Source organism: Anabas testudineus, chromosome 16, assembly GCF_900324465.2.
Source record: "Anabas testudineus chromosome 16, fAnaTes1.2, whole genome shotgun sequence".
In the NCBI taxonomy this organism is placed as follows: Eukaryota; Metazoa; Chordata; class Actinopteri; order Anabantiformes; family Anabantidae; genus Anabas; species Anabas testudineus.
In genome coordinates this window covers 8,658,549-8,676,720 of record NC_046625.1, presented here as the reverse complement: position 1 = coordinate 8,676,720, position 18,172 = coordinate 8,658,549, and the positions used below count along the sequence as shown (strand labels likewise).

Here is an 18,172-nt window from a genome sequence, read left to right as displayed (position 1 = left end):
CTTCCCAGGCACAATCATGCTTAACAATGTTTGTGGCACCATGCCAGGTTCTCACTAATGGACTTTTACCTGTGCACCTACAGTCCTTTTTCTAAACCTTTCAGCAGTGTCAAAGCTTGAATCTTAAAAGTGTGCATGTCAGCAGATCTAATTACTCCTCACAGATGAAGGCCGTGTGATATGATTCAGAACTGTGGAAAAACATTAACAAGTAGATCCTGAATGAGATTGTGTGTCAAAGTATCTTTTTCTATAATGCAGGTAAGTACTACAAACAACAGGACACACTGCAAAGAGTTGCAACTTACTTAGCAGTTTACCCCGCTCTAATACTGATGTGTTTGGACTACAAGCAACTTCTGCTTACTTTGCTGCATTTATTTGACAGCTCAGATTTCATTTTCACATTTTGCACACACAAAACAACAAACAAGAAACACAATAACCAGAAAATACATGCTAAATGACCATAAACTCTTGAAAATGTCCAAAAAGAGAAGGATCACCAAACGAGTCACAAAGGGGACCATTAACACATGAATAATTACAATAATTAGACATGTGATGACTATAAATAGACATTAAATGACTACAGAGGATGTGACACCCTCATTTATAACATCTTTTAGTTTGGGGTCCTATTTCAAAACTATCAGGAGCCACTAATCAGTGCTGCTGCTGCTCAGCCTGCTCCGGACCTGGCGCGCTTTGGGACTACAAACTCCGTCAGTGTTCTCTATACTTGAACCCTATTGGTCACTACACTGGCCGCTGCAGCCAATCAGATCGAGCCTTCTAACATGCAGAAGAAACTGAAGTTGTCCTATTTCCTCGACTGCTAACGTCTGAGTGTGGTGAGTTTTGTTCAATCAGTTGTACTAATTTGAACTAAAGCTACTTTTTTGGTGGTCTTATACACAACCATATTCATGTATGGCGGATTTCGACGGGGGGAGACAGCTAATGTTAACTTTTAGTCTGTCGCCGCCATTATACCACCGAAGAAGCGCATCCCGCCTTCCCCCTTCGGTCATTTCTTCTTCTTCTCCTTGGTACCAGAAAGTAAGCAACACTGGTCCAGGTGGTAAACCGGGTTTAGTTGCTAGCTGTTCTAGCTTCGACGCCCGCTATCAGGAGACGATATCGTTATTGTTTTATTAAATTCTGGGCTAGCAAGAGAGCTAGCGACAACGACAGGAGACGTTAGCCATGTTGCTAACAGAAAGATGGCCATCGTTGTTTGTTAGCAGCTCAGTCACGTTGCTGTTCAGAGATAGCTAACGTAGCTAGTTAGCCACTAACAGTTTTGGCTAGTCCTGGGGCTACCGTGCGGGTTAACTCGGACCAGACCACCATTAAAACTGGCACTGAAGCCTGATATTGGCGAGTTCATGAATTACTAATGATTAGTATTTTCCTCACTCATAAGTCAACAGCGGACTGACACTGTCTCTGCAGTAAACACTCGTTTTTAAGTAACGTCAACTTTATGGCAAAGCGTTAGGTCATCTTATATAATGGGATACATTTATGATCTGTAGACAACTGTTGTGTCCCCCTGACCCACTAATAATAGCTTAGTGTAGAGAATGATAGTATTGCTGGTGAATTGCCATAATACTTTTAATAGCTGAATTATTCACCTGGGGTGCCTCTGAGCAAAACTCAGAAACCAACCTTGAGTTCTTGTTGACCCCTGCAAAACAAAATATGTCTTTATTTCCTCAGATAGAGTAAGAGTAGGTGAGTGAATCGATGCTTAGGCCAATGACAGAAACTGTATTATTTCATAATTGGTTAAGCAATGAAGAGCTGCCCACTTTAATGTGAATACTTGCTAGTTTTCTGTGAAAAGGACAAAGACAGTTGTGGTAATGATGAGTGTTTGCCACTGTTTTATGATATTTGAACAATACAATACAATCGTTTTCTATGTTGACACCTTTCCTGAGATTTTAAGGAAATCTAAGGAAAGGTAAAAGCATTTACCTTAAGACAAAGCATTTATCTGGAAGCATTTTGATGACACGCATTGCTGAAAGTAATTTGCTAAATAGAAACAAAATTATTTTAGTTCTTGAAAGTTCGCCAAATTGAGGTGTCACACTTTTGAACAAACCAATTGACTTGTATCTGTACCGTTCTTTGTAGCAGGAAGAGCAAAATATCATCTAAGCAGGGGTCAGTAGGACATTTTATGTTATTGGGTAATATTTGTTATGACATAATTGGCTATTTAAATAACGTGTGGCACGCCCATGAAATAAATAAAAACAAAAACAAACAATCAAATATAGAGGATGCCCCGTCAAGCTTATTCTTTTGAGTTATAGACCCCAATTATTGACTAAAGACTGTTAAAACACACCACTGAGCTACACTTGCTTTGGATGACTTGTTATGTTATTACAATAACACTGACCCTTTAATGTAAATTCTAAATAAATCTGTAGTGGAAAAATGTCCCCAACAAATAAATCATGTATTCCTGTGTGAGTGTAATCTTGTGTGGCATTTAAAATGCTAAACTAACAGGTGTGTGAGTGGACCTTTCAGAGGTATTTGATGTATGTCTATCAGTGGTATTCTTTTATTTGGAAAGGACTATGTTTAAAATAGAGCTTTGCTGGTGCAGTATGAAGTCTGATTGGTATCTAGTGAGTGGGAAAGATTGCAGTGATTGTGTTTTGATTATAGTTACATTCAGCAGCAGCATGAGCTAGACTGCACTTGCAGTGGGTCCAATTACAGCACATATCTAATTGATGTTGGAGCTAAATGTCAGCTCAGCTCATGAAATGACAAAGAGGGAGAAAGACTTGGCAGGATCTCTACCTGAGCTGCAACCTGCATGGTCAAAATAACAATTAGTCCAGGCTCAGCACATGGTGACTCATCTTGGCAACCCCAGAGTTAGCCTCCTGGCACTTGAGTCCAAGCTGCTGTCATGATAATATATGCAGGCACTTCTTTTCATCAGGAGAGGGCAATGTTCACAACCTAACTTCAAATGTAATGCACTGTGGCTATGCATTTGTATGAGGCTCACGTTATGATATTACTTTGATATTCAAAGCATGTTGAGTTTTGTGAACTGTTGCACCTTTATCTAAATCAGTTTTGCATTACTGCGCCTCTTATGAAATGTTTTTGATTTCTAATCCCTTGGCAGCCATGGAGAGTTCGTCAGTGTATATGTGCTTCCCCTGCTACCAGGAGTTCAACACTCTGGAAGAGGTTCTTAAGCACCAATTGACGTGCACTGCTGAGGATGAACAGCTGGACACATCTGGAACCACTCCTGTCTCAGTTCCAGTGCTGCAGACTCGGGTAAATACTGGCACAATCATAATTTTCTCCTTTTTGTCATGTGATTGTGCCCAAGTGTTTTGAGTCCAAGAATATAACCCGATAACATCAACATTGTGACAGTGGGGCATGTAATGACCAGCTGTGTGAGTGCATGAAAGTCTTTGAATCATATCTCGAAAATGACATTGAAGTGACAAGTATAACTTAGTCATAAATTGACAATGCTCTGCCACTCATCATAGTAACAGTGACCTTCATCAAAGCGCTTAACATTGAGTTGTTTGTAATGATTTACTGACTCTCTTCAAGGCTTTCCTGTGTATTAATATCTGCTTTAGGGGCACACTGACATATTTTATTGTAGAGTGATCAGTAGGTATTTTGTGTTAGATAGTGGTAGTGATTATTAGGAACGGGTACTGTCATTTTGCAGTGTAATTGTTAATTCATGTGATTCATTTTCTCATTGAGATTGTACAAATAACAAACAGGCAAGGGAACTGTCACTTTGGACAGTTTTTGTAGTTTTCTCTCTTTGCTAGTCACTGTTTTCTTTCTCTTTTTAGTGCATTGTGTGACAGTAATACTCATTCATGAGAAACACAGTGCACTGTATATAAATATGTGGATTAAACAAACCTGTGAGGCAATGAAGACCCTTTTCTGGTTTTCTGCATAAATGGGTCATGAAATGTGATCTGATCTTCACCAAAGTCACAAATATGAACAGAAACAATATTTCTAAACGGACAAAACACAAACTAAACTTTTTTGAACACACCCACTAAACATACATATGGTGGAAAAGCAACAGCAACAGTGTTTTAATAACTGGTTGAAATGTTGTCAGCAATGCCGTTAGGCAAGTGGTTCATTTAGCTGAAGATTAGACCTGCATAACGTTCAGGAAGAAGTTTCCCATTGGGAGAATGGGGACGTGACATGCATCAAAGGTCTCAGATGGACATGAACTGGTAACATTTTAGTGACATTGGTGGCGTTTTCCACCGTCACTTTGCATGTGTGTCCAAGGCCATAAAATATCTTGATTTTTGTCTTTTATCAGCTCAGAAATATTGTATTTATTGATTTTGGGGATTTAATTGAAGATCCAATCACATTTCATTACATCATTACACATACATCACCATAATGTATTTAGAAAACCAACACACTGGAAACACTTACACTAGTGACTGTATATAGACTTCACCTAATGTAAACCCATTTGGGGATCCTATTTCCACATGCACCAGCAAAAATACAAATACATTTCTTAAAATACAACTAAATCTAAATATAGTCATGTGGATCTAGATATGATTATATCTTTACAAAAAATAGGAGATGAGCCCCTAACTGTACTCTGTACTCTTCTGTACATTTTTTCCCCCTATTACAATTAATAGGAAGTGGCTGTGCTGTAAGGCTGGCATATTATTCAGTAATTTATTTCTAATTGCTTAAGTGCTTAAGTGCTACCTGCACCTGCTTTCTTTCTAGAGTAATGCCAAAATAACACATTAGCACATTGTTTATCAGAGTAATAAGTCACTGCCAAGGCAAATAAGTGTACCAGGCAAAAATGTGTCAGAGCTAAAAATGAACTTACATAGCACTGGATATATAAATCAGGCTTTACATTACAAAACAAACGGCACGTTTAATGTTTTTTTGTTTTTTCTCATTTGATCTATGTTAATATCTGTAGACCTGCATAACAAAGAGGTTGGTTTGGTCTTATGGTTTATATTTTTCACCTTTTAATTAACAAGAGTCTTAAAATGAATATAAGCCAGTGCAGCATTTTCTATAACTGTGTCTTCAGTCATTTTTCATTTGTGGATTAAATCACAGTTGATTACAACAGTAAAGACAGCTCAAGAGGAGCACATGTGATAAAGGTCACAGTCCAGATCGAGGTCCAGGATTTCATATTTACATGGTTTCCATCGAGGCCAGCTGAATCACCAGAATGTTCCTCATGCTCCAGTAATAATGAACAACTTGTTTTCAAGAGGCTGAAAAAAGAACATTTTTGTTTTGTCTTTTGTGACAAGACTACCGTTTTGCTTCTATGGGTGAGCTCTACAATCTGTGTCATTGTTTAGTGGTTTCCCTCTGTGCACTAAATCTATTCCTCCATATTTAAATTCAGTTGTATTTCTGTTGTTTGGCTCATAGTGGATTTGAGAGCCCTTGTGGATTATTGCATAATGCATTGTATTCAGTCTTTTTTACATTATGTGTCCTGCTTAGAATATGTTCTTTTTGGATGCATTTCATTGAAATGCAGAACTCTTCGGAGTCTTCTGACGACTATATCCGAATTGCAGAGTTTGAAAGTTGCTTAATGGGGCCGGTTTTTACTGTTTAACTTTGACACATTGAGCTGAGTCTTGAGGGGACTGGCACTTTTTTCTTTTGCCTTTACCATGACAGATTCAGAAAGGCCCCAGGGTCAAAAGCATTGGCCCTCGTTTAGCAGTAGGGCATGGCTGTCTGAGCGTGTACCCAGACTTTCATCTTTACAGTCTTCACCACGCGTCCATAAAGCACAGTGACACTCATGACAGACAGATTGCATCCTGAGTCGCCAGCGGGAAGAGGAGCATGAGAAATGCATCAGTCAGTGCCACCGTTTCTTGTGATGGATCACACATCCTTCTCATAGATGCATCAGCTGGAGAAACACTATCAAACCTGCGTACCTTATGGCTCCCTTACTATGTAATAAGCTGAAAACATCCCTGCTTCATTAGCTAGATTATAATAATGTGTGTGTATTAAACAATGTTTTGAGATCTAATATTTATAGGAGTGTCTCCCAAATACGGTCCACTAAAATTTAATTAATTAGGTCAAATTCTGGCCCATTATCTAGAGTTGAAATGTGGACCCTGTAAGTTAAGACTTTGTTTTCTGTATGCAAGTAAGTCCAAATGTTCAGTGTAGTAGTGGTAGTTAAATGGAAGTGCAGACAAAGCCTGCAGGAAGTGTGTTGGCCCCAGCCATTCACCATATGGAAGTGTATCTCATCCTCTGCTGAAGGTTCATCAACAACCAACAGTACATAGACCATTATAATTTTGGGTACTTTATCTGGCTGCGTTTTGTCTGAATACAACTATGCACAGCAGCTGTGGAGTAATTTGTAATGAACCAAAAATTAGATCATGAGCACTTATCACACAGGTCAGATGTTTTCATTGAAGTTCGTAAATGAGAAAGATAAAGGTCAAAAACTATTCATCAGATAAATCGGTGTGAAAAATTAAATGAAAAGGTTCATAGCATCCACTTTGAGGCTATCCAAGGTTTTTCATGCATGGTGCACCTGTGCACTCGTCAGAGGAACCAGACATTAAGACCAGTGTGCATATCAAGGTGTAGGCCTTTATTTAAACTCTTAATACTCTTCTCATCTGGGTTTCTTATTTTTCCAAGTGAGCGAGTCCTATTTGGTTTTAACGTGGCTGTTTCTATGCAACACCTTCCACTGACACCTTCTTTGTGTTTTTAATAATGTTCAAATGTGTCTCCAGTGTAGATCCAGAGATCAGCTGATTCTTGTTTGTGGGGTGTTTTTCTGGTGCCATATCTGGGCACGTTGCCAGTCCGGTTCATGCTAAAGCTGTGGAGTAAAATGTAGTGACTTTGAGCCTTGATGTGTTACAGTGCATGTGCAGGAATAATACAGTTTTTAAAGTACTTTATGTTCCTTGGGTTAATGTCCTTGGTTCACTAGACTGAAAAGAAAAGATGTTACATGTCGTACACAAGATAATTTACTTTGTAGTTTACTGGTGAGTTCAATGTTTTGAACTGATTTTGACCGATCACATAGACTTTTTGCTCATTACAGGCTCGATTTAAGGAAACTAACTTGTTCCTCACCTGTGACATAATGTTTTAAGAAAATTTCTAACCTTTCTTATCAGATATTTGCTCATGAAATATTTAGTACTGTTAGCCTTAAAATGCTGTAAATTCTGCTAATTGTGATTAGTAGGAGACAAAAGCATGTAATATAATTAGTAGAACAAAAAAATGAAATAATGCTCACAACACCATCAGTTCAGTTCTTTACAGGATAACATAGAAAACACAATTAGCTGCAAAATCAAAAGCAAATAATATGATATCTAGAATAATTTGCCAGTGAAAGCTTGTGCATACTGACCTCATGTACACTTGGTATTAACAAGTGACCTGTATTTGAATAAGGGAAAATGCTTGTTAATTAAAAGTGTAAGTGCTATCAGACTACTATTGAATCACCCAGACCACATCTGGAGGTGGGGATGAAAACAAGGTGCCCATTAATTATAACTGTATGTGTGACATGTGCCGCTGTGATTGAGGCAGTTCTAGGCGTCTTTAACCTTGACCTTGATGTTCCGGTTTTATCATCCAAATGGATGGTGGGAGCAAATGTAAAACCCCAGTGGGGTGAACGATTCAACCTTTGATAGTTATCGGCCATGCTGAGGCCTTATCTTGGCTGTGCGGAGCTCTCAAAGGAACCTTGGCTCTAAACGCATGCTCCTCTAATTGACCTCACTACCTGAGCACTGAATTGTCATTTCTCAAGTGCCAGACAGAATGAAAAGGAAAAAAAACATTGCACAGTGAATTGATTTATAACAAAGTTTTTTAAAAAGTCATTAAAATAATTAAATTTTAAACACAAAGACCAGGTGAAACATTGAAAATAAACTGTTTTCTTCTTCTTTTTCTCTTATCTTTGCAGCAACAGGTATTAAATATATCAAGGACAGTTACAGTCCCACAAATTCAGGTCGAAGGAGGACATGTCTCTGTGCAACCTGTTAAGAGTGTCCTTAAACAGGCTGCGGTCAGTGCTAAACTGTCATCAGATCAGCCAAGAATCCTTTACCAGTGTGGGGACTGTGATGAACTTTTCAAGAGCCTGGACCTTTGGCAGCAACACCGTAAAGAAGGGACATGTCAGGATTCTGCCTCTGGGAGCAAGTCAAAGCCTGATTTGTTACCAGAGCCAGAGACCTACTCTGCTCAGAGCTTCACTTCAGATTTAAATCCTGACAGTCCTTCTCTCTCAAATGAAACTTGCAACAATCTTAAGGCAGAAGATGTGGAAAAACCTGTAGCAGAGGAGGAGAGCCAGCAGGTTGTAGTTCTGTGTTCTCAGAGCTCTGATCTCCCTGTTTCTGAGGTGGCCACTGCAACATCTAATGCAGAGGATTCATCTCCCAGAAAGAGGGGAGCAAACAAAAAGCCTAAGCCTGAACCAGTGCTCCTGTGTGTGGACTGTGGTTCATGCTTTGGCCTGGTGTCTGAGCTGGTAGCCCATCGCAAGACCCAACACGGCTTTGAGGAAGCTCTACACCGCTGCTCTGTGTGTGGGGAAAGTTTTCTAAACACCACCCTGTTTCTCTACCATCGTAAGCAACACAGACAGAAAGGCGAGGAAAAGGCCGTAGATGTTCCCGAAGCAACAGCAGAGGACGTTTGTACTCAGAGCAACGGGTCTGATGAGCAGGAGCAGGAGCAGGAGCAGGAGCAGGAGCAGGTTGGTGCTTGTGACGCCACAAGTGTCACCTCCACTTTCACACAGCCAGAGTTGTTTATGTGCACCCAGTGTGGCGAGAGCTTCAGTGACGAGGGAGGGCTAGCTGCCCATCGGAAACAGAAGCACAGCCTGAAGGAGCCACTACACAGTTGCTCCTATTGTGGTGTAAGCTTTATGAACACCACACAGTACCTGTACCACCGTCGGGAGCACCGCCTCACAACAGGGACAGAGGTGGCGAGTGAAGTTGAAACTGGGGATGAAACGGCCACCTCTAAATCTCAGGATACCCCGCAGAGCTCAAAGCGGCTACTTTCTCCACCTGCTTCTGCCAGTGAGTCCGTCTCACCCCTTCTTAAGAGAAGTAGGCCCTCAATCAGGATCCTAAGCGGTAAATGGGGTTAAGTGTTTTAAAGCACATTTAAGGCATTTGTGACAGGATGTTTGGTGCTTAATAAACAGTTTTGTGTTGTTCTTAGGAAACAAGGGTTCAGGTACCAAAGAGGAATCAGAGGGCAGCACTGCAGCAGACTCAGACAGCACCAACCACCCTCCACCTGCCAAGCTGCTGCAGGACTGGGCCCGTACACCTTTACCCCATGTTTGCCCCTACTGTGGCAAAACCTTCACTCGACGTGTATTCCTCCGAACCCATGTCTACAGCCACACCGGAGAAAAGCTCTTCACATGCAAGGTGCCAATCAAAATCTAATCAAAATATGTCCTTTCTTGAGTCTGAGAGATGTTTTGCTTTGATGTAAATGTTGTTTACGTCATGTAGCTGACATTGACGATGTGATGTAATGATTTCAAATGGAGGCAGACACAATTTGAACCTTCAGTCTCATTATATTTGACATGTTCTCCAGTGTCTCTGCACGGTGGAAATTGCTTTGAAAATTATAGTTATAGTCAAATGGCGTACAAATATTTCTTGCACTAATCCTTAATATTGCTGTGAAGGTGTGCACAAAGTCCTTCACTAACTCCCAGAGCCTGCTGCGCCACAGCATGAGCCACACAGGCAACAAGCCGTACAGCTGTGACGTTTGTGGGAAAAACTTCTCTCAGGCAGCAACCCTAAAGAGACACCAACGCATTCACACATCACTGCAGCCTCGACGCAAACGTGGACGAAAACCGGTACAACTTTCTCTAATTTTCTCCTAGTTTTCAAAGTGAAGGCTTCAGTTTTTATATTTGATGTGAGAAATGTCATCAATCAGTGTCATTTTTTGTGACCGTGACCCTTGTACAATGCAGGTGTGTACCTTGGACAATGAAGGAGCTGCTCATCTCTTTGCTTGTTCTCACTGCCCCTCGCGATTCAATACAGAGGATCAACTTAACCATCACAAGTAACAACACTTTATCAGTTTTTAGCTTATTTTATTTGCAGGAGTAAAGGTGGAATTAATAACATGTTGGGCAATTGTCGATATTCAATAATTTCAAACACTGTTTACTGTGTGCTAGAATCACGGTGCCAAATAGAACCCAGGACAGGATTTAGATAAACCTCCTCCTCCTCGCCAGGAGCTGTGGTAGTATCTGAGCCGTGTCCGACTACTGAGCAAGACCTTTAAGCCGTGCAGCAAATACACTGACTGAGATCTCTGGGTGCCCTTAAGCCTCAGCCACACTGACATACAGAGGCCCAGTAAATTAAGATGATAACGATAACAACCCAGGACAGAGGAAGAGTCTGATCCTGTCCTACCTGGCTGAGCAATGAGGAGAGGATGTTAAGTGTGCAGATGTGTTTTATTTTACCACATTGGATGTGTTTAAATGCACAGATGTAAAGCTTTACAGTGTTGATCTGTGAGTTTTACTTTTCTGTCAGCAGCATGTGAACAATGTAAAATTATTAAATCTGCATGTTAATACTTCAAATTAAAAATGTATTTTTAATTAAACACTTAAGACTTTAATTAACATTCCGACTATTCCAACTGGTGCCATGTTCTGGCAACCAGTGGAGTGTATGTTTGGGCCAGTTTAGATTAGTTTTACTGGCTATTTTTAAATCAGTTGGTGAAGATGCTACAAGTACTACACAAATCAATACTAATTGAAGTTTTCTTTACGCTTTCATATGTCATCTGCTGAAGAGAATCAGTCAAGATTGTTTTGCTTATTTCCAAGGTCAAAAATGAGAAACGAGATTACATATTCCACATCTTCATCATATCGATGATGATGTGGCATTTTTACATTAGAGAAGCTGGAACCAGCTCTGGTCAGTGTGTCCACTTCTAGTCCTAATGCTGCACATGCAGTGTCACCCCTACCCATTAAAGAACATCTGGATAGGAGGAGAGGTGACCCTGACTGAAAATTAAATTTTCCCAGCTGGCTCAGGGTCAGCTGTCTCTAAAATATTGATTTCTGTCGTCTATTTAACTGGGAATAGAAACAGCCTGGCATCTTAGATGGATCCTTACACCTCACCTCTAGCATCCTTTCACTGACTTGTGTGGTTACGTCTTTTACTTTGCAGAATTAAACAGTCCAAAATTAGTGGAGCATGTTCAACATCAGCTGTGCTTGTTCTGATTATGAGAAGATTCTCAAAAAACCTGTGTTTTCTTTTCTCCGTGATGTGAAGGCAGGCCTGCTACAGCATTAGGTGAAAGCATCCGAACACTTTTCTCCTCCCCTAAGGCTATATCCAGTGTAATGTTATGCAATGGATAAATATAGTCTTTCATGTCCCAACTCTGATTCCTCCCAGTTTACTGGTGTTCTTTTATCTCTAGCCGTTATACACTCAGCTAATTCCTGTTGTGTAACCTGAAGCACAGCTGAGCACCTACATGATGGTAACGCTCAGACAAGTCATATATAGGGAGGTCGAATAAAACAAGAACACACACTGTTTAATTTTTGTTTTTCATTTTAATAGTTTATGTTAGGACATAGTTTTAATTATTTAATATATGTTCATTATTTCCTGTACCTGTGAGACATGTTTCTGACTTTTTCCCATTTGGTTAGTGTTATAAAATCCAACATAATCATTATCTACAGCTTAAGTAATGCTAAATAGTTAACTTATTGTTTTAATGTGTTTAAACAGACTGCTTCACACCAGCCACCCGTTTCCCTGTCCCGAATGCGGAGAGGCCTTTAAGCGCAGGAAAGACCTGGACCTCCACTCTCTTACTCATCAAGGTGAGAGTTCAGTGCTCACTTTGGGGTAAATTGTTCACCTGCATATTTGTATGGTTAGCGAGCGCAATCTGAAAATAGATGCAGTGACATACAGCAGTGATATAGGGCTGTAGTATTTTTTGGCATTTATTCTCTGCACCTCTTCAAGTCACATATTACATCAGTTGTTTATGTGACCATGTCTTTGTCATTGTGATGAACATAACCACGAGAGCTGGTGGTTTTTACCAAAGATGACGATTGTCCTATTGGAACAACTTGTAGTGAATTACTATTGATTAAAACAAAGTCAGCAATACATGTCCCAATCAGCCTGCCTGGGTGACCTGTCTTGTTATTTACAAACATTCATCCATGCTATATGTGCATTGTTGCTCTGATGCATTAGGTCAATGACTTTTTATTGATTTGTGTCCCATCTGAAATGAAGGAGGAAGGCGGACGTAAATGAATTGGGTCAACATGTTGACACTTGGCAACCTCATTAGTTAGGCTTGAAGAGTCAGCGTGTGTCTGGGGTCAGAGGTACGTGGCTCCTCTGAGAAAGATGATTGAAGCGATTGATCCATTGATTAGTCCAGGGCCATGGACTGAGATTGTCCTTATTAAAGGTTTAATTAGAGGATCCCAACGGGGAGCAGAGTGGATCACCCCCACTGGGCTAGACAGTACAGATGGTTAGCAGTTTGCAGGCTGTTGGCATGATGACCTATGGACACACTGATGAACCATCAGTGTCAGCGATTTCTCAGCCAAGTTTGCAACCCAGTGAGAGCGTGGTCGCTTCGCTTTGCCAAAAGAGGCAGATGATTAGAGCTGAAACGATTAGTTGATGAAATGATTAGCCAATCAATGAAAAATGAATTTGTAACAATTTTGACAATTTGTTAATAATTTTTAAAATTGATTATTATTGTTTAATGTTTTAGTGATTATAGTTATATTGGTTTATATATTTTACACATAAAATGTGGAAAAATACCAATAAGATGACCTTGTCTTGTTTTGTATGATCATCAGTCCAAAAACCAAAAATATTTTTCCAATATCATAATAAATACAGAAATGGCAAATCATCACATTATAAAAAGTAGAACTAGCAAATGTCTGTCAGTTTTGGTAAAAACAACACCTAATGATTAAAAAATATATTTAAATGGATTTTCTATCAATGGACTAATCATTTAAACCACCAATAGATTTTTAACTGCAGCAGTTTAGACTTGTTAATCATAGGTAAACCTTTATCAATACCAATAATGACCAGTTACCTGTGACAGCAATAATTAACCAGCATGAAGAAAATCTGGGGCATGTACAGACCTAGTAAATATTTTGCAATCTTGTGTATACATTTTTGGTGCAGTCCCAAATATTTAGATATTTATTTGCTGGGTAGGTATTCAGTTTTTATTAGTAATAATTCAATTTAAAATGTGGAAATACATAGGCTATATCTCGCTTTGGCACCTGACATACCTCTGTATGTGCATGCGTTTGGAATATTGTCTGTAATGACAGACCTAGTGTTCATATTAGCAACTACTGATCACAGTCACAATGTCCCCATGTTTGTTGACAGCGAAGAACTGGCTGCATGTTAATGTTTGCCCATCACCATCACTAGCCATTTCTGTATGTACCACCTGTCACTGCACAATAGTTGGCATCAAATTTAACAATCAACGAGCTCAAATCATCAGATATTAGCATGGCACACTGGCCGCTTGTTGTATGAGAACATAATATGACCACCTGTCTCAAACCTGACACTATTCCATTGCAGACAAGCAGCCAGCGATGTGTCCTAATTGTTCATCCCAGTTTGTGAATCAGTCAGTGCTGGAAATCCACCTGCAGCGTTGTCCTCTCACCGAGGAAGAGAGGAATGCTGGCCGTGGACGGGGACAGGGCCGAGGACGATGCACTGGACAGGTAAGGAGGTTTTTTGATGCAGTGACAGATTGCTAAAAATCTTCAGACATGTTTTAACAAGGATAAAAATTTAATTTTACGTGACCTTTTTTTTTTACTCAATTTCTTTTCACCTTTTTAAAAATATTTTTGTCGTTTTGCCTTTATTGGATTGCTGACATTTGAAGTTGACAGAAACTGTGGGGGTACAGAGAAGGTGGTGACATCTAACAAAGGTCTCCAATTTTATTTAAACTGTGAGGCAGTTACATCACATTTAGACTATAAACACACCAACCTTTTCTCCTGCTACCTCCTTCTTTCTGCGCCGTTCTCCGTCTGCTCACTTTCTGCTTTGTCTCCCTCTCTTCTCTCTTTTTCCCTGTCTTCATTCCTCTCTCAGATTGAGTGTGACCTGTGTGGCCATCGTTGCATGACCCAAGAGGGCCTTGACCTTCATCGGTTATCCCACACGGGCCAGACACCTCTCAAATGCCCAGTGAGGCCTTGCCGCCGCCGATTTACCTCCAACAGTGCCCTGGAGGAGCACGTGCTGGCCCATTTCCAAGGAACACTCAGCAAGTCCAAAAACCGACCCCGCTTCCGCTGTCAGATTTGCCTCAAAGAATTTGCCTACAATTCCACCTTCAACGTTCACATGAGGACACATACTGATGAGAGGCCCTTTGAGGTGAGGAGCAGGGTGATGTGAGGTGGAGTTTGTGTGCTTGCATAAAAAGGCAGTTCCTCTCAGCCTTCTGAATCATATTTCCTCCTTTTTATGCAAAGTTTTCTTTAACACTTTAAGACCTGTATTTCACATTTAAATCCAGCACTGCCTCATCCCCATGGTCACAACCATAGTTGTGGCCTTCTCTCTGGTTCCGGACCATGGTCATTTGTGAGTGAGTGTGTGTGTGTGTGTCCTGCGGGTGTTTCCTCCCTCCCTGTGTACCTGTGATTAATGGCAGGACTGAGTTAGGGCCTGTCAGCTCCCCTCTGTGTCTGTTACTATTCTGGGACTCTCTCCCTCTTTCTCTGCTTCTCTGGTGACAAGGCAGGACATCAACTATAGACCCACCCAAGCCCATCACAGCAGATCCGACTAGAAATTGATTTAATGTTTGTAGCTTTGAGCTATATTTATCAGGTATGCTGAAGACGAGGTTCACAGAGCATTGACCCTCGAACACAGAGGTGGTTATAGGGATGAATTTTATTTTAAATCAGATATAGTCAATGTTACTGAACAAGCACCTTTATTTGCTGGGTTCATAAAGAGCAAAGTCAACAGAAAAGGAAATTTCACTCAAACTGCAAAAACAGGGATTACAGGTTCAATCTAAATATCTCCTGTGGCAGTCAAAGGAAAGCACAACAAGTCATTCTTTAGGGCTTTAGGTTAATTAGGTGTCAAAGTTGTAGTTCTTTGTTCACGTTGAGGTGAGAGGAGATGGAGAAATGGAGAGTAAATGCTAGGAGTTGCAAAAAAAGTACAACTGTTAATTTGATTATTTATTAATATTGTTTAAAATGTTTATAGTGAGCTGGGAGCTTCAAAATGCTCTCAGGTCATTTGTATTGTCCTTGTCAAGTACAAACATCTAGTTAATTAATATTTATTATTGATTGACTTGTGATATTAAACTGAATGTGGTTGGGCCTTGGAAAGTTGGTTGGACAAAACAAGATATTTGAAGATATCATAAGCTTCAGCTTATTGTTCTCTCTGCCTCTCCTCTGTCTCATGCAGATGTGCTGCATCTGCAGGAAAAAAAGGAAAATTTTAATTGCTCTTAAGTTTGTATGCTAGCACTGTTGTAAACTGTATGTTGCCCTTTTCATTCTCATTCTTTTCCACCCCTCCACTAGTGCTCCACATGTGGGAAGCGATTCCGTCAGCTACCTCATCTGCAGGACCATGAGCGAATCCACAGCGGCCTGCGACCTTTCTGCTGCTGGATTTGTGGCAAGAGTTTCAGCGTAGCCGCTCGTCTCACCGAGCACGCCCGCACCCACAGTGGCGAGAAGCCTTACCCCTGTCCCCACTGTGCTGCTGCTTTTCGCTCTCGCTCCAACCTGGATAAACACATCCGGCTACACGGAGAACTGCCTCTGGATAGCGCTGAGCAGGCGGCGCAGGAAGCTGAGGCAGCCCAGGTCCAGAAGGTGCTAGAGGGAGCTAAGGTGCTGTCTTCTCTGGCCACAACAGGGGAAGTTGATTCTGGCGCAGTGCAGACAATCTATGTCCTGCAGGGCGGTGAAGGAGCTACTGAGACTGTCATGATCCCGTCTGATCAGCTCAGTGCCATGGAGGGAACCTCACAGGTCGTCATCCTGCCATCTTCTGTTTTGGGAACTCAGGCCATTACTGTTCCCACTATCACCATGGATGGAAGTGAAATCACCATGGTGGAGACATGCCAGTCACCACAGCATGCCATTGAGTTCATTGTGGAGGAGACTGTATGAAGGTAGATTTGAAACGACTTTAGACGGAGCAACATGTTTGAAAGACTGAAACATTAGTTAAGAATATAACTGAAGGATGTGCAGTTGTTACCTTATGCGTATATAGTTTGATAGGCTTCTAAGCACGTTTAAACAGACATCCTATGCAGTGAAGTAATAAAGTTTTCTTTTTCGTGTGCAGAAAATGACCATACCATTGTTGAAACAGTATAAAACCAAGGCAAATTTACAGATGATTGGCTCAAGAGAACAGAATATATCTTAAAATACCCTTTTCTAACTGAATAGAAACACATTGTAAGTTGGCTCTCACTTCTACACAGCCGTGTATTTACAGCCCCTATTTATTAGGGCAAGACTGGTGTTGGCCCGTGAAATGTCTTTTGCTTTCTTTATAATAAAACACTTCAGCTTTCACATCTGTGTGCGTCCATCATTTTATAAAGTGGATGACACGAGGGCATTGCCCCGATCCCATCTGATGGAATGGACTTTATAGATCCTGCTGTAAATCGCCACATCTGGCTTTGATAAACAATGTGAGGTCTTCTGAGAAATATATAGTCCCACTCGGCACCAGTCATTGTAGAGCTTTTTCAAACCGTATCATCTCACGCGGTCACATACACGCTAATGTTGGTGAAAAACAGAATGAAGTCCAATTGTTTGTATGGATCAGCCTTAATGTTCCAATAATTTGTAGGACATTATGTTATTGATTGGTTGTGTGCACTAATTAAATACAATAATAACAGGGACACGTTGAGATTTATGATGATTTAGCTGAAGAACAACATTATGCAGTGGCAACTAGCGTAATGAAATTATCCAGCACTTGCTGTATAGTTATCAAAAATAATGATCCTATTTGTGTCTGAATGGGAAGAGGTATAATATGATAGAAGTTTTGCCAGCGCTGCAGTAGCCCATTATAGGCTTCTAAAGTGCAGTTTATGGCTGTCTCCCACCCAGTGATTGCTGACAAGGGAGTTTGAAACCACACACACACAGAAGCACTCAGTCTTAGTTTGTTTTCATGTCATGGAGGGAGAAATGCTGATGATTGTGTAGGGAACTGAAACGGGGAAATGGCAGCATTTCTGCAGAGTGAGAGGCATATCAGAAAATAGAGGACTCCCGAGGAGTGAAAAGAAGCCAGTGCCAAGAATTTAGCTGCTTTTCATTGCTTTTCTGAGAGAATCAACAGGCAACCAGTCGATAAATACATGTTTTTTCTCCCTTTCTAGCAAATCTGGAGAGCTGATTCTGGTGGAGTGCCGTTTATCATACCTGCAGTCTGACGCTTAAACTGAAAACACACACACACACAGACACAGACAAAGACATGTAATCAGCCAGTGTGACTGCAGCACAATGGTGCTGTGACTTCACATACAGTAAGACTGTATATTGTCTGGCTATGTTTATTCCTTAGCTCTGACTCAACCTTTTGGTTTTGTTTTGTGCTTTTTGTTCGGGGTTAGTGATGAGCATAGTACAACAAAAAGATTTTTCACACAATCAATCTTGACAAACGCATTTAAAATAAAAGTTTACAGTCTATCGTTGAACCCCTTTCTCTCCGTGTTACTTTTAAACAGAACATCATGTCAGTATATTTGCCAAAGACTTGTGTCTTTACATACAGTAATGTACTCATATCAAAAAGTAATGCAGCTAGTCAAGGACACTGCAATGTTGATACTAATGTAGATAAACATTTAATCTCAAGGTCAATTTACA

At 40.5% G+C, this 18,172-nt stretch overlaps 1 protein-coding gene across 3 annotated transcripts; it reads left to right on the top strand.

Annotated features, from left to right (window-relative positions):
* Positions 1 to 763: 763 nt before the first annotated feature.
* On the top strand, positions 764 to 16,846 carry znf574 (zinc finger protein 574). 3 transcript variants are annotated; one of them, XM_026371697.1, is made up of 10 exons: positions 764 to 854; positions 3,173 to 3,330; positions 8,066 to 9,257; positions 9,346 to 9,560; positions 9,830 to 10,009; positions 10,130 to 10,224; positions 11,949 to 12,043; positions 13,830 to 13,978; positions 14,361 to 14,648; positions 15,830 to 16,846. In XM_026371697.1, the coding sequence occupies exons 2-10, from the start codon at positions 3,175 to 3,177 to the stop codon at positions 16,427 to 16,429; spliced, it is 2,970 nt and encodes a 989-aa protein (XP_026227482.1). In that variant the 5' UTR covers positions 764 to 854; positions 3,173 to 3,174; the 3' UTR covers positions 16,430 to 16,846. The 3 variants fall into 3 exon arrangements, with proteins under 3 accessions (XP_026227482.1, XP_026227483.1, XP_026227481.1); XM_026371698.1 differs by lacking the exon at positions 764 to 854 and adding an exon at positions 974 to 1,062; XM_026371696.1 differs by lacking the exon at positions 764 to 854 and adding an exon at positions 1,071 to 3,012.
* The last annotated feature ends 1,326 nt before the right edge of the window (positions 16,847 to 18,172 follow it).